The following is a 16,814-nucleotide window of genomic DNA, read 5'->3' on the forward strand; positions in this document are numbered from 1 at the left end:
CCTCTAGCACTGAGATGCTGTGCGGGAGCCCACCAGTATAGAGATCCTATAATTGTATAGCCAGTATGATTCTATATGTACAGTTGAAGTATAAAGTTTACATACACATATGCAAACTCAGTTTTTCACAAATCTTAGTAAAAATTCCCTGTCTTAGGTCAGTCAGGATCACAACTTTATTTTAAGAATGTGAAATGTCAGAATAATAGTAGAGAGAATTATTTATTTTATCACATTCTCAGTGGGTCAGAAGTTTACATACACTCAATTAGTATTTGGTAGCATTGCCTTTAAATTGTTTAACTTGGGTCAAACGTTTCTGGTAGCCTTCCACAAGCTTCCCAAAATAAGTTGGGTGAATTTTGGCCCATTCCTCCTGACAGAGCTGGTGTAACTGAGTCAGGTTTGTGGGCCTCCTTGCTCGCACATGCTTTTTCAGTTCTGCCCACACATTTTCTATAGGATTGAGGTCAGGGCTTTGTGATAGCCACTCCAATACCTTGACTTTGTTGTCCTTAAGCCATTTTGCCACAACTTTGGAAGTATGCTTGGGGTCATTGTCCATTTGGAAGACCCATTTGTGACCAAGCTTTAACTTCCTGACTGATGTCTTGAGATGTTGCTTCAATATATCCACATCATTTTCCTACCTCATGATGCCATCTATTTTGTGAAGTGCACCAGTCCCTCCTGCAGAAAAGCACCCCACAACATGATGCTGCCACCCCGTGCTTCAAGGTTGGGATGGTGTTCTTCATCTTGCAAGCCTCCCCCTTTTTCCTCCAAACATAACGATGGTCATTATGGCCAAACAGTTCTATTTTTGTTTCATCAGACCAGAGGACATTTCTCCAAAAAGTACGATCTTTGTCCCCATGTGCAGTTGCAAACCGTAGTCTGGCTTTTTTATGACGGTTTTGGAGCAGTGGCTTCTTCCTTGCTGAGCGGCCTTTCGGGTTATGTCAATATAGGACTCGTTTTACTGTGGATATAGATACTTTTGTACCTGTTTCCTCCAGCATTTTCACACGGTCCTTTGCTGCTGTTCTGGGATTGATTTTCACTTTTCGCACCAAAGTACGTTCATCTCTAGGAGACAGAATGCATCTCCTTCCTGAGCGGTATGACGGCTGCGTGGTCCCATGGTGTTTATACTTGCGTACTATTGTTTGTACAGAGGAACGTGGTACCTTCAGGCATTTGGAAATTGCTCCCAAGGATGAACCAGACTTGTGGATGGTCTTTTCTGAGGTCTTGTCTGATTTCTTTTGATTTTCCCATGACGTCAAGCGAAGAGCAACTAAGTTTAGGCCTTGAAGGTAGGCCTTGAAATACATCCACAGGTACACCTCCAATTGACTCAAATCATGTCAATTAACCTATCAGAAGCTTCTAAAGCCATAACATACTTTTCTGGAATTTTCCAAGCTGTTTAAAGGCACAGTCAACTTAGTGTATGTAAACTTCCGACTTCAACTGTAATTCAATCGATACACGTAGATGGATCATAGCGTAACAGGGCGGAAGGTAGCCGAGCGGTGGGGCCGGCTACCAAAATCTCGCTTGTTCGAATCCCAGAGCCGACAAGGTAGAAAAAAATCTTTATGTGCCCTTGAGCAAGGCACTTATCCCTAATTGCTCCAGGATCTGGCTGTGACCCCACTCTCCAAGTTGGGATATTACAAACACAACAAAAACATTTCCAATTCACACATGCGTATTAGTACACACTTGTACATGTGTGAAATAGGACAAATTGCAAGCACTAACTAAATGATTCTATAATAAAAGTAGAATCACTAGAACTGGACTATCCCATTCAAGTCAGTGGATATGTCTGTCATTTTAAAGTGTTACCGACCACATTAAAACTACTTAGGGCCAGGAGTTGTACTGATGATCATGCATGTGCGTGTTTAATGACCAATAGTTTTTTTCCCCCGACCCCCTATGACATGCAGTGACCTCTGTATCTAACCTCGTTGAACAACATCCATAAGCTGGAGAAGTCGTATTAATGTCTTCTTGTTCTTCCATGTGTTCTGCTCCAGGCCTGCACCATGCTGCTGGTGACCCTGTTTGTCTACGATGTTTTCTTTGTTTTTATTACTCCTCTCTTCACCAAGGTACGTCACAGTGGAGCCCCTCCTTTTGAATAGGAAATATTGATACCTATTTAATCCTAAAGCGCTTTTTGTTACAGGACAAATTTCTGATATTTTCACCAATTATTGGCAAAAAGCTGATCTGACTTAGTGAAAAATTATAAGACTTAGGCGGTGCTATACAGGCGGTGCTATACAGGCGGTGCTATACAGGCGGTGCTATACAGGCGGTGCTATACAGACGGTGCTATCTAGAAGAAAAAGAAACGCACACCTATTAAGACGAGGTGCTGGCTAGCGGAGTAGAAAACTTGAAAATAAAATAAAAGAGAGCACACTCTAGGAGCTCAGATGCAATAATTTAATTACCAACGTTTCGACAGCCAAGCTGTCTTCATCAGGGTAAAATGAGGCGGTGCTATACAGGCGGTGCTATACAGGCGGTGCTAAACAGGCGGTGCTAAACAGGCGGTGCTATACAGGCGGTGCTATACAGGCGGTGCTATATAGGCGGTGCTAAACAGTGCCTTCAGAAAGTATTCCTTCTTTTCACTCTGTCATTTAGGTTAGTATTGTGGAGTAACTACAATGTTGTTGATCCATCCTCAGTTTTCTCATATCACAGCCAAAAAACTCTGAAACGGTTTTAAAGTCACCATTGGCCTTATGATGAAATCCCTAAGTGGTTTCCTTCCTCTTCGGCAACTGAGTTAGGAAGGATGCCTTTATCTTTGTCGTGACTGGGTTGTATAGATGATTAATAACTTCACCATGCTCGAAGGGATATTCAATGTCAATTTATTTTTGGCCATCTACCAATAGGTGCCCTTCTTTGCGAGATATTGGAAAACCTCCCTGGTCATTGTGCTTGAATATGTCTTTGAAATTCACTGCTCGACTGAGGGACCTTACAATTATCTGTATGTGTGGAGTACAGAGATTAGTTAGTCATTCAAAAAATCATGTTAAACACTTATTGGACACAGAGTGAGTCCAAGCAACTTATTATGTGACTTGTAAAGCACATTTTTACTCCGGAAATTATTTATTTAGGCTTGCCATAACAAAAGGGTGTGAATACTTTCTGAACACACTGTATGTGCTATACATGAAGCAATAACTAACTGGCTAGATAAATGGTCTACATTATCAGTGTTTCCCAAACTCAGTCCTGGGGCCCCCCCTTGGGTGAACATGTAGGTTTTTTTTTTTGCCCTAGTACTACACAGATGATTCAAATAACCAACTCATCATCAAGCTTTTGTTTGTTTGAATCGGCTGTGTAGTGCTAGGGCAAAAAACAACACGTGCACCTAGTGGGGGCCCCGGGACCAAGTTTGGGAAACCCTGCATTAAGCCACTACCATGTTGTTGTCCTGTGTTTGTCTCCTCAGAGTGGCCATAGTATTATGGTGGAGGTGGCGGCGGGGCCCTCTGACTCCTCCACACATGAAAAGGTACAGTAGGCTTTGATTTGATTTGGTCTCATTATGACAGTTGTTCGTTCTCTTGAAGTGATGTAACAGTAGAAGGCTGTGATAATGTAACTAATAAAGGATGCTCCCTGTCCTTGCTGGCCTTCCTCCAGCTTCCTATGGTGCTCAAAGTGCCCCGCCTCAACTCCTCCCCTCTGGCTCTGTGTGACAGGCCCTTTTCTCTGCTGGGATTTGGAGACATCTTAGTCCCAGGTAATACTACTCTACTATACTACTGTACTGTAGTCTACTACTGTACTATAGTCTACGACTGTACTATAGTCTACTACTGTACTATAGTCTACTACTCTACTATACTACTGTACTATAGTCTACTACTGTAGTCTACGACTGTACTATAGTCTACTACTGTACTGTAGTCTACTACTCCACTATACTACTGTACTATAGTCTACTACTGTACTATAGTCTACTACTGTACTATAGTCTACTACTGTACTGTAGTCTACTACTGTACTGTAGTCTACGACTGTACTGTAGTCTACTACTGTACTATAGTCTACTACTGTACTATAGTCTACTATGTACTGTAGTCTACGACTGTACTATAGTCTACTACTCTACTATACTACTGTACTATAGTCTACTACTGTACTATAGTCTACTACTCTACTATACTACTGTACTATAGTCTACTACTGTACTATAGTCTACTACTGTACTGTATTCTACTACTGTACTATAGTCTACTACTGTACTCTACTACTGTACTAGTCTGCAACTATACTATAGTCTACTACTGCACTATAGTCTACTACTGTACTCTACTACTACTGTACTATAGTCTACTACTGTACTATAGTCTACTACTGTACTGTATTCTACTAATGTACTATAGTCTACTACTGTACTCTACTACTGTACTAGTCTACAACTGTACTATAGTCTACTACTGCACTATAGTCTACTACTGTACTATAGTCTACTACTGTACTATAGTCTACTACTGTACTCTACTACTGTACTAGTCTACTACTGTACTATAGTCTACTACTGCACTATAGTCTACTACTGTACTGTACTCTACTACTGTACTCTACTACTGTACTATAGTCTACTACTGTACTCTACTACTGTACTATAGTCAGCGACATCTTAGTACCAGGTAATACTACTCTACTATACTACTGTACTGTATTCTACTACTGTACTATAGTCTACTACTGTACTCTACTACTGTACTGGAGTCTACGACTGTACTACGACTGTACTACTACTGTACTGTATTCTACTACTGTACTGTAGTCGACTACTGTACTATAGTCTACTACTGTACTATAGTCTGCTACTGTACTATAGTCTACTACTGTACTCTGCTAATGTACTCTACTACTGTACTATAGTCTACTACTGTACTATAGTCTACTACTGTACTCTACTACTGTACTCTACTACTGTACTCTACTACTGTACTATAGTCTACTACTGTACTCTACTACTGATACTCTAGTCTACTACTGCACTGTAGTCTACTACTCTACTCTACTACTGTACTATAGTCTACTACTGTACTCTACTACTGTACTATAGTCTACTACTGTACTCTACTACTGTACTATAGTCTACTACTGTACTCTACTACTGTACTATAGTCTACTACTGTACTCTACTACTGTACTATAGTCTACTACTGTACTATAGTCTACTACTGTACTATAGTCTACTACTGTACTCTATTACTGTACTATAGTCTACTACTGTACTATAGTCTACTACTGTACTATAGTCTACTACTGTACTCTACTACTGTACTATAGTCTACTACTGTACTCTACTACTGTACTATAGTCTACTACTGTACCTATAGTCTACTACTGTACTATAGTCTACTACTGTACTCTACTACTGTACTATAGTCTACTACTGTACTCTACTACTGTACTATAGTCTACTACTGTACTATAGTCTACTACTGTACTGTATTTTACTACTGTACTGTGTACTCCACTACTGTACTATACTCCTGTAGCCTCCTACTGTACTGTACTCTGCTCCTGTTATCGTACAATGTCTAACTCTTGTTATCGTATAATATCTAACTCCTGTTATCGTATAATATCTACCTCTTGTTATCGTATCTTTCTGTGGTGAGATATCTGTACTCGACCCTGTTGAGCTGTTGAACTGACCATGTTCTTTCTTTCTCAGGTCTGCTGATAGCCTACTGTCACAGGTTTGACATCCTAATGCAGTCCTCACGGTTCTATTTCCTGGCCTGCACAATCGGTAAGAGCGACACATTGCCTTTTTGATAGTCAAAAACGTCATTTGTGTGTAGAGTCTTTTATAACAACTAGTATTTGTTCCAAACAAGCAGTAACATACCTGCTTCATTCTCCCTCCCCCCCACCCACCCTCCTCTCCCTCCTCTCTCTCCCCCTCCACCCACTCTCCTCTCCCTCCCACTCCACCCACTCTCCACTCCCTCCTCTCTCTCCCCCTCTACCCCTCCATCCACTCTCCTCCTCTCTCTCCTCTCCCTCCACCCACTCTCCTCTCCCTCCTCTCTCTACCCCTCTACCCACTCTCCTCTCCCCCACCCACTCTCCTCTCACTCCTCTCTCTACCCCTCTACCCACTCTCCTCTCCCTCCACCCACTCTCCTCTCCCTCCTCTCTCTACCCCTCTACCCACTCTCCTCTCCCTCCTCTCTCTCCCCCTCCACCTACACTCCTCTCTCCCCCTCCACCCACTCCTCTCCCTCCTCTCTTTCTCCTCCTCCACCCACACTCCTCTCTCTCCCCCTCCACCCACACTCCTCTCTCCCCCTCCACACCCACACTCCTCTCTCTCCCCCTCCACCCACACTCCCTCTCTCCCCTCCACCCACACTCCTCTCCCTCCTCTCTCTCCCCCTCCACCCACACTCCTCTCCCTCCTCTCTCTCCCCCTCCACCCACACTCCTCTCTCTCCCCCTCCACCCACACTCCTCTCTCTCCCCCTCCACCCACACTCCTCTCTCTCCCCTCCACCCACTCTCCTCTCCCTCCCCCTCCACCCACACCTCTCTCTCTTCCCCTCCACCCACTCTCCTCTCCCTCCTCTCTCTTCCCCTCCACCCACACTCCTCTCTCTTCCCCTCCACCCACACTCCTCTCTCTTCCCCTCTACCCACACTCCTCTCTCTCCCCCTCCACCCACTCTCCTCTCCCCTCCTCTCTCTCCACCCACACTCCTCTCTCTTCCCCTCCCCTCCACCCACTCTCCTCTCCCTCCCCTCCACCCACACCTCTCTCTCTTCCCCTCCACCCACTCTCCTCTCCCTCCTCTCTCTTCCCCTCCACCCACACTCCTCTCTCTTCCCCTCACCCACACTCCTCTCTCTCCCCCTCCACCCACTCTCCCTCCACCCCTCCTCTCTCTCCCCTCCACCCACACTCCTCTCTCTTCCCCTCCACCCACTCTCCCTCCCTCCTCTCTCTCCCCCTCCACCCACTCTCCTCTCCCTCCCCCTCCACCCACACTCCTCTCTCTCCCCCTCCACCCACTCTCCTCTCACTCCTCTCTCTCCCCCTCCACCCACTCTCCTCTCCCTCCTCTCTCTCCCCCTCCACCCACACTCCTCTCTCTTCCCCTCCACCCTCTCCTCTCCCTGCCCCTCCACCCACACTCTCTCTTCCCCTCCACCCACACTCCTCTCTCTTCCCCTCCACCCACACCTCTCTCTCTTCCCCTCCACCCACTCTCCTCTCCCTCCTCTCTCTTCCCTTCCACCCACACTCCTCTCTCTTCACCTCTACCCACTCTCCTCTCTCTTCCCCTCCACCCACTCTCCTCTCCCTCCCCCTCCACCCACACTCCTCTCTCCCCCTCCACCCACACTCCTCTCTCTCCCCCTCCACCCACACTCCTCCTCTCTCTCCCCCTCCACCCACTCTCCTCTCCCTCCTCCTCTCTCCCCTCCACCCACTCTCCCTCCTCTCTCTCCCCCTCCACCCACTCTCCTCCCCCTTTCTTCTCTCTCCCTCTCCACCCACTCTCCCTTACACTCCTCTCTCTTCCCCTCCACCCACTCTCCTCTCCCTCCACCCACACTCCTCTCTCTTCCCCTCTACCCACTCTCCTCTCCCTCCCCCTCCACCCACACCTCTCTGTCTTCCCCTCCACCCACTCTCCTCTCCCTCCCCCTCCACCCACCCACACTCCTCTCTCTTCCACTCCACCCACTCTCCTCTCCCTCCTCTCTCTCCCCCAACACCCACACTCCCTCTCTCTCCCCCTCCACCCACACTCCTCTCTCTCCCCCTCCACCCACTCTCCTCTCCCTCCCCCTCCACCCACCCACCCACCCACCCACACTCCTCTCTCTTCCCCTCCACCCACTCTCCTCTCCCTCCTCTCTCTCCCCCTCCACCCACTCTCCCTCCCTCCCTCTCTCTCCCCCTCCACCCACACTCCTCTCTCTCCCCCTCCACCCACTCTCCTCTCCCTCCTCTCTCTCCCCCATGAAGGTTATGGTATCGGGCTGCTCATCACCTTCGTAGCTCTGGCCCTGATGCAGATGGGTCAGCCGGCCCTGTTATACCTGGTGCCTTGCACCCTCCTCTCCAGCCTGGCGGTGGCGCTGTGGCGCAAAGAGCTGCCATTATTCTGGACAGGAAGTGGATTTGTGGTGATTACCAGTTTGATTTGAGTGCCTTCTTCTTCTACGGAAAGAAACATTTCTAGTGTTTTGTACCACAAAGTAAACCTAGAATTTAAAGTTGAGTACCGTAACCCCGAAAACAAACTAGATATAAATCGCTTCTTCGTTCCAACATGCTGTTTCTGTTTGCTGTTCCCCCTGCTGTGCTCCGCCCCTTCCTGTCCTCTACTGTCATTGTACTGTGGGTTCTCTGCTTTGCTGCTGAGGGCTCCAGGGTCTGTGTCTGCCACCAGCCTGGATTCTCCCATTGTATTCCTCTGCTCCTAGATACGTGTCATATTGTCTTAATAGATTGTCCTGTGGTGTTAGAATAGATACTTCTAGGGTCATTAAACACTATTGGTAGGTAGAGTCGTGATGAATTCACACATTGACAACATGAATTGTATCTGGTGATGACAAGGGGAGTTCTGATCTGTCTCTCACCCATTTTCTCTGAACTGCAAATTGTGAAGATGCTTCTATAAGCTACTGGGTTTGAATGTGGTGTGAAACGAGGTGCTCTGAAGCAACTTTCCTTCCTGAGAATGTTTTTTTCCCCTCTGTGTGTCTGAGGTAGCCTGGTCCCCAAATAGGTTTGTGCTGTAAGGCCAACACAGGGCACCAGTTTTATCTGAGGTGTTTTCAAGCTCAATGTACAGCCATACCTCTGCTAACGGTCTACCAGGCTGGCTAACACACTCCTCCAGTCAGTGGTGATTCTAGTGAAGGACAACAACCTCATGGTAGAAAAACCATCAAGCCGATTGATCCACTTGTTGAGAGGAATGTCTGTATATTTTGTTGGCATCCTGCATAAGCAATCTTATCTGTGTGCCTATTGTTGGCAATAGTCTGTCTCCCAGACTTGCTCCACAGTGGTCTGATGTCTCCACTCTGTATATCCCTCTCAGCCTCCCATAGTTCTGCAACCAATCAACTGTATGCAAACACCAGGACCACCCACAGATGACCCCCTCACCAATCCTGAGCCACAAGGTCCTGATGCAACCAATCAGAGTGAGGACACTCCCCTTCCAGAGAAAGAGGCCAGCAAATCAGAGTAAAGGACTTCTAGGATGCCAATTTCTTATTCATTTCATTTTATTTTTGACACATAGGATCTCAATGGAACACTATAAGTTCTTAAACAAATGATAAACATTTCAGTGCACTTGGTGTGAAAAAGGGTAAGAAAAGGACTGACGGGAGAGAGGGAGGGCACTCAACCTACAGTGGCAGTTCTTCAACCTGTGAAACACCTTGGGGTCAGCAGGGATCAGCACTGGCTGAGAGTCCTGGATGATGCACTGTAGCCCCAGGTCAAAGAGCACAACATACACAGCCCCGACTGCGACCTATGCTGACTTAACACCCCTCTCATGAGTTTTATCATCCTGTCACATAAAATAGACGTTTTTGTCTCCAAACTCTCTTGTCCTCCAGTTCACCATTTATCCCACCAGTCCTATGCAAAATATCAGTCAACAATCTCCACAACTAGAAGGTCAATGTGTTGCAGTCCTACCATCAGAAGCTCTGTCGGTTAGCTTGTTCCCAATTTTTCCCAATTTCCTTTATTAAGTACCTTGAAGAAGAAGAACCACACTACGGCTTGTCTCTCTGTTTATGACAGATGAAGTATCTACCGTACTACATACCCGTACTACATACCCTATATCATGTGGTGCTATCATGGATTCTCAACGACCTAAACGGGATAGAATGATTATCGATTTAGGGGGTCAAGGGGCAGGGGGTCAAGGGGCAGGGGGTCAAGGGGCAGTTAAAAAACAAGCTTAATGGAGAATCTCCTTGTAAATGGTTATAAATCCTGGATAAGGCTTCATCCGTGCCCGGGAAACCTTCTCCAATAGTTTTTTTGATTTGGTTTAAATCTGAACTTTTGACCTTTTTATTGTTTTTGCATGCTATGGGTTTGGTTTAAACCAGGCTGTCAACAATAGTGTGTGGTTTATATAGTAGCTTACACACTGTCTTTATATAATACTAAGGGTGCAACAGTTAATGTTGTCCACACCGTTTCTCTAGTAGATTTTGTGGTCCCATTTTCCATTAGGTGTAAAAACCCATGTATTTATGTGGTAGATACATACAGTAGTATATAGGTGTAATTACATTGTAGGCAGCTAGGTTCAAATAGTACTTAAACGTGTTTACCAGTTTTTAAAGTTGTAACTAATTACACTAACTACTTACTGGTATGTAGCTACCATGTGAACACATGGGTTATAAGGAGACCTAATGTAGAGCGACCAATTTTGGTTATATAATTCATATTGTCTTAATGGGTTTTGGCCTTACTGGTGTCCATGGTTACAATTGGAATGTCTCTGTGCATAGTGCTTTATGAAGACAGAGTTCTGTATTCATGTGTTAGTTTATTATGTTTCTTAAACTGATAAGTGATACTTTATGTTGTTTGGGGGGAGGGGGGAGGTTGTCTCATGATAATAAACTCAGCAACAAAAAAAAACGTCCTCACTGTCAACTGTGTTTATTTTCAGCAAACTTAACATGTGTAAATATTTGTATGAACATAAACAAGATTCAACAACTGAGACATAAACTGAACAACTTCCACAGACATGTGATTAATAGAAATTGAATAATGTGTCCCTGAACAAGGGGGGGGGGTCAAAATCAAAAGTAACAGTCAGTATCTGGTGTGGCCACCAGCTGCATTAAGTACTGCAGTGCATCTCCTCATGGACTGCACCAGATTTGCCAGTTCTTGCTGTGAAATGTTACCCCACTTTTCCACCAAGGCACCTGCATGTTCCCGGACATGTCTGGGGGGAATGGCCCTAGCCCTCACCCTCCGATCCAACAGTTCCCAAACGTGCTCAATGGGATTGAGATGCTGGCCATGGCAGAACACTGACATTCCTGTCTTGCAGGAAATCATGCACAGAACGAGCAGTATGGCTGGTGGTATTGTCATGCTGGAAGGTCATATCAGGATGAGCCTGCAGGAAGGGTACCACATGAGGGAGGAGGATGTCTTCCCTGTAACGCACAGCGTTGAGATTGCCTGCAATGACAACGAGCTCAGTCTGATGTTGCTCTGACACACCACCCCAGACCATGACGGACCCTCCACCTCCAAATCGATCCCGCTCCAGAGTACAGGCCTCGGTGTAACACTCATTTCTTCGACGATAAACGCGAATCTGACCATCACCCCTGGTGAGACAAAACCGCGACTCGTCAGTGAAGAGCACTTTTTGCCAGTCCTGTCTGGTCCAGCGACGGTGGGTTTGTGCCCATAAGCAACGTTGTTGCCGGTGATGTCTGGTGAGGACCTGCCTTACAACAGGCCTACAAGCCCTCAGTCCAGCCTCTCTCAGCCTATTGCGGACAGTCTGAGCACTGATGGAGGGATTGTGCGTTCCTGGGGTAACTAGGGCAGTTGTTGCCATTCTGTACCTGTCCCGCAGGTGTGATGTTCGGAGGTACCGATCCTGTGCAGATGTTGTTACACGTGGTCTGCCACTGCGAGAACGATCAGTTGTCCGTCCTGTCTCCTTGTAGCGCTGTCTTAGGCGTCTCACAGTACAGACATTGCAATTTATTTCCCTGGCCACATCTGCAGTCCTCATGCCTCCTTGCAGCATGCCTAAGGCAGGTTCACGCAGATGAGCAGGGACCCTGGGCATCTTTCTTTTGGTGTTTTTCAGAGTCAGTAGAAAGGCCTCTTTAGTGTCCTAAGTTTTCATAACTGTGACCTTAATTGCCTACCGTCTGTAACCTGTTAGTGTCTTAACCGGTCCACAGGTGCATGTTCATTAATTGTTTACGGTTCATTGAACAAGCATGGGAGACAGTGTTTAAACCCTTTACAATGAAGATTTGAAGTTATTTGGATGTTTTATGAATTATCTTTGAAAGACAGGGTCCTGAAAAAGGGACGTTTCTTTTTTTTTTTGCTGAGCTTATAATCAATTGTCTCAATTCTCCAGTAACTTTTTTTTTTTTTTTTTTTAACTTAATACATTTGCTAAATATTTGTTGATCCCAAATGGCACCCTGTTTCCTTTATAGTGCACTACTTTTGAACCAGGGACTCAACCCGTGCTTGACTTGGGCAGGAGCTCTCTGAATACCGGCACCTCAGATGTTTCTACTGTTTCAGTTCCTGCACCTCAATATAAACAGTTCCTGCACCTCAATAAAAACAGTTCCTTAACCTCTGATAGAAAATTAGGTTAAAAGTATTGTTGATTTCCAGCACCTAAATATAAACAGTACCGGCACCTATACTAAACAAAAAAATATATAAAAACGCAATATTTAAAGTGTTGGTCCCGTGTTTCATTAGTTGAAATAAAAGAAACCAGAAATATTTCATACACACAAAATGCTTATTTCTCAAAAAAAGTTGTGCACAAAATTAGTTTACATCCCTGTTAGTGAGCATTTTTCCTTTGCCAAGATAATCCATCCACCCGACAGGTGTGGCATATCAATATGTTGATTAAACAGCATGATCATTACAGGGGTGCACCTTGTGCTGGGGACAATAAAAGGCCAGTTAAAAATAATAATTTGCGCCAAAGAAAACAAGAGATAAATACAAAAAAACGAATGAAATAAAAAACAGTGTGCAGATGTAGGCTTATATGAACACCACAACACGATATACAATACATACGTACAAAATAAAAAATATTTGTGAAAACATAAAACCTACTAATTATAAATGTATGAAGAAATTGATCAGTAATCATGAAAAATGTGCAGTTCTGACATACAACGCAATGCCACAGATAAAGTTTTGAGGGAGCGTGCAATTGGCATGCTGACTGCAGGACTGTCCGCCAGAGCTGTTGCCAGAGAATTGAATGGTCATTTCTCTACCATAAGCCGCCTCCAACGTCATTTGTAGAGAATTTTGCATTACGTCTAACCGGCCACACAACCACAGACCACGTGTAACCACGCCAGCCCAGGACCTCCACATCCGGCTTCTTCACCTGCGGGATCGTCTAAGACCAGCAACCCGGACAGCTGATGAAACTGAGGAGTATTTCTGTCTGTAATAAAGCCCTTTTGCGGGCCATTCTGATTGGCTGGGCCTGGCCCCCCATTGGGTGTGCCCAGGCCCACCCATGGCTGCGCCCAGGCCCACCCATGGCTGCACCCCCACCCAGTCAGGTGAAATCCATAGATTAGGGACAAAGGTATTCATTTAATTTGACTGATTTCTTTATATGAACTGTAACTCAGTAAAATCTTTGAAATTGTTGCATGTTGCATTTATATTTTTGTGCAGGATAGTTTGAGCATACAACATAGCTCAGTATTTGCATTATTTATTTTATACGGTCTTTTTTGCTAATCTTTATCAAGGGTGCCAATAATTCCTGACCACACTGTATATTCCGTAGCTAAACAAAGTAGATTTTAGTTTTTTGTTGTTGTTCCCGTTCATTTCATCACAGCCACGAGTCCATAAACACAGGAAGGACCTGGTCAGTACTGGAAATATAGGTGGTGTTCCCCTGCATCAACCAATGGTTACGTGCCACGTCATCGACTGTGCCGTCGGGCACCAGATTGCTATAACATGCGGTTAGCTGATGCATAAAATACCTATACCTAAGATCTGGCATGTGTCACCAACATATTAGCAGAGGAACACCACTATTTTAACAGTCTGCTAGAGGTCAAAGGATAGGGGTTAGAGATAAGAAGTCAAGAGTCTTGACGGAAGAAGCTGGTTGGTCAGGGAGAGTGCCTTGTCAGATTCATCTGCACACTATTTTGCAGCCAATGAGATGAGATATTCAACAGGGTTATTTGATGACGTCACCAGGTGGTTTTTAAACATCTGAGGAGGAATACGCCAAAATAAATAAACAATGCATTTCATCCTCAACATGGCTTCATCATTGCCAACCTCAGAAATATAGTCACCATTCTTCTTCTGTTGCTAATATAAAACGTTCAGTTGGTGGTATATGACCTGGCAGTAGCAAGAGTTGTACTGCAACTGAATATGAATGACCCTTTTCATTCTGGCCCCGTCTCAAATTACACTCTCACAGCAGTCAGACTCTCTAGCCTTCTCTCCACAATGTGTGCCTGCCTTGCTGATGAGATGAGAGCCAAGGGAGGCGCTGCAGTGCTGTGTGAATCATCAGTTCTGAATGGAGATTCTGTCTGACTGGGAGAGTCACTCTGGGAGCCAGAGGAGACTTCCTCAGCGCTAACGGGCAGGACCAGGCAACCAGGACCAGGCAACCAGGACCAGGCAACCAGGACCAGGCAACCAGGACCAGGCAACCAGGACCAGGCAACCAGGACCAGGCAACCAGGACCAGGCAACCAGGACCAGGCAACCAGGACCAGGCAACCAGGACCAGGCAACCAGGACCAGGCAACCAGGACCAAGCAACCAGGACCAAGCAACCAGGTAGTGACAGGGCATCAAATCTCCACCGGCTCCCGGAGTGACTCTCCCAGTCAGACAGACTCTCCATTCAGAACTCTTGCTACTGGCAGGTCATATACCACCAACTGAATGTTTTATATTAGCAACAGAAGAAGAATGGTGACTATAATTCTGAGGTTGCCGGTCAGAGGGGTTTTGACCTCTGACCTCATCCAAGTGTTTTTGTAACAGTATTTTTATTGGAATTTCACAATTTTCACCCATATTAAGAGATACAACAACAGAGACAAAGCACACAGAACAAAAACAAGATAAACAGCACCCACTTACACATATCTACGTGCATATATATACACATACATACATACATACACACACATACATATACCCATGCATATACACACACATACGCATACATACACGCACGCACACACATATACACACCCATACATACGTACACCATTTTCCTCTTCCCGCTTGGTGCTTCTCTCGCCCCATCACCATCATTGCGTCTCTCAATACATACATTTTAAACAAACTTACAAACAGAAATTAAACAAAAAAGCTCAGTTTAAACCAAGAGGTTAGGTTCCACACATGGAACGTACAGTGTAGTTCTGAAATACATAGATCCCCGCCATTCTAAGAGAATCCTTGCAGCATAATAGCTGATACCTCAGGTTCTAGGTAATTTAGATAAGGTTCCCATACTTTGTAGAACTGGTCTGTTTTAGAATGCAATGTACATGTCAGATATTCCAGAGGCACCCATTCAAATAGTATCATCCTGGAGCTGTGAGTAGAGCTACACCAGTTGATATTTGGGGCTGATCTAGGATCAGCCACCTCCCCGTCCTTGTAATCGGATTCACTCCGAGACTTCCGGCGCCGACAGAGATGGCCGCCTCGCTTCGCGTTCCTAGGAAACTATGCAGTTTTTTGTTTTTTTACGTGTTATTTCTTACATTAGTACCCCAGGTCATCTTAGGTTTCATTACATACAGCCGAGAAGAACTACTGAATATAAGATCAGCGTCAACTCACCATCAGTACGACCAAGAATATGTTTTTCGCGATGCGGATCCTGTGTTCTGCCTTACAACCAGTGTAACCGAGTGGATCCCATGCAGCGACCAAAAAAAAAACGACTCAGAAAAAGAGGGAAACGAAGCGGTCTTCTGGTCAGACTCCGGAGACGGGCACATCGTGCACCACTCCCTAGCATTCTTCTTGCCAATGTCCAGTCTCTTGACAACAAGGTTGATGAAATCCGAGCAAGGGTAGCATTCCAGAGGGACATCAGAGACTGTAACGTTCTCTGCTTCACGGAAACATGGCTAACTGGAGAGACGCAATCCGAAGCGGTGCAGCCAGCGGGTTTCTCCACGCATCGCGCCGACAGAAACAAACATCTTTCTGGTAAGAAGACGGGGGGGGCGTATGTCTTATGGCCAACGTGACATGGTGTGATGAAAGAAACATACAGGAACTCAAATCCTTCTGTTCACCTGATTTAGAATTCCTCACAATCAAATGTAGACCGCATTATCTACCAAGAGAATTCTCTTCGATTATAATCACAGCCGTATATATCCCCCCAAGCAGACACATCGATGGCTCTGAACGAACTTTATTTAACTCTCTGCAAACTGGAAACGATTTATCCGGAGGCTGCATTCATTGTAGCTGGGGATTTTAACAAGGCTAATCTGAAAACAAGACTCCCTAAATTTTATCAGCATCTCGATTGCGCAACCAGGGGTGGAAAGACCCTGGATCATTGTTACTCTAACTTCCGCGACGCATATAAGGCCCTGCCCCGCCCCCTTTCGGAAAAGCTGACCACGACTCCATTTTGTTGATCCCTGCCTACAGACAGAAACTAAAACAAGAAGCTCCCACGCTGAGGTCTGTCCAACGCTGGTCCGACCAAGCTGACTCCACACTCCAAGACTGCTTCCATCACGTGGACTGGGAGATGTTTCGTATTGCGTCAGATAACAATATTGACGAATACGCTGATTCGGTGTGCGAGTTCATTAGAACGTGCGTTGAAGATGTCGTTCCCATAGCAACGATTAGAACATTCCCTAACCAGAAACCGTGGATTGATGGCAGCATTCGTGTGAAACTGAAGGCACGAACCACTGCTTTTAATCAGGGCAAGGTG

General features: G+C 45.5%; 1 protein-coding gene across 2 annotated transcripts in view; it reads left to right on the top strand.

The window, feature by feature from the left end:
- Positions 1 to 10,727, top strand: part of LOC112260898 (signal peptide peptidase-like 2B) — a 30,580-nt gene extending 19,853 nt beyond the window's left edge. The window contains exons 10-15 of one of the 2 annotated variants that reach the window (XR_006084383.1): positions 2,052 to 2,126; positions 3,500 to 3,562; positions 3,694 to 3,793; positions 5,750 to 5,827; positions 8,054 to 8,304; positions 9,141 to 9,280. Coding sequence is in view for 1 of the 2 variants with exons in the window: in XM_042329088.1 (XP_042185022.1) it covers positions 2,052 to 2,126; positions 3,500 to 3,562; positions 3,694 to 3,793; positions 5,750 to 5,827; positions 8,054 to 8,214; positions 9,141 to 9,293 (630 nt within the window). In the remaining variant the exon portion in view is untranslated. Of the gene's footprint in view, positions 1 to 2,051; positions 2,127 to 3,499; positions 3,563 to 3,693; positions 3,794 to 5,749; positions 5,828 to 8,053; positions 8,305 to 9,140 lie in introns of both variants that reach the window. The other variant, XM_042329088.1, reaches the window with a different exon arrangement.
- The last annotated feature ends 6,087 nt before the right edge of the window (positions 10,728 to 16,814 follow it).

This window comes from Oncorhynchus tshawytscha, linkage group LG10 (genome assembly GCF_018296145.1).
Source record: "Oncorhynchus tshawytscha isolate Ot180627B linkage group LG10, Otsh_v2.0, whole genome shotgun sequence".
Classification (NCBI taxonomy): domain Eukaryota; kingdom Metazoa; phylum Chordata; class Actinopteri; order Salmoniformes; family Salmonidae; genus Oncorhynchus; species Oncorhynchus tshawytscha.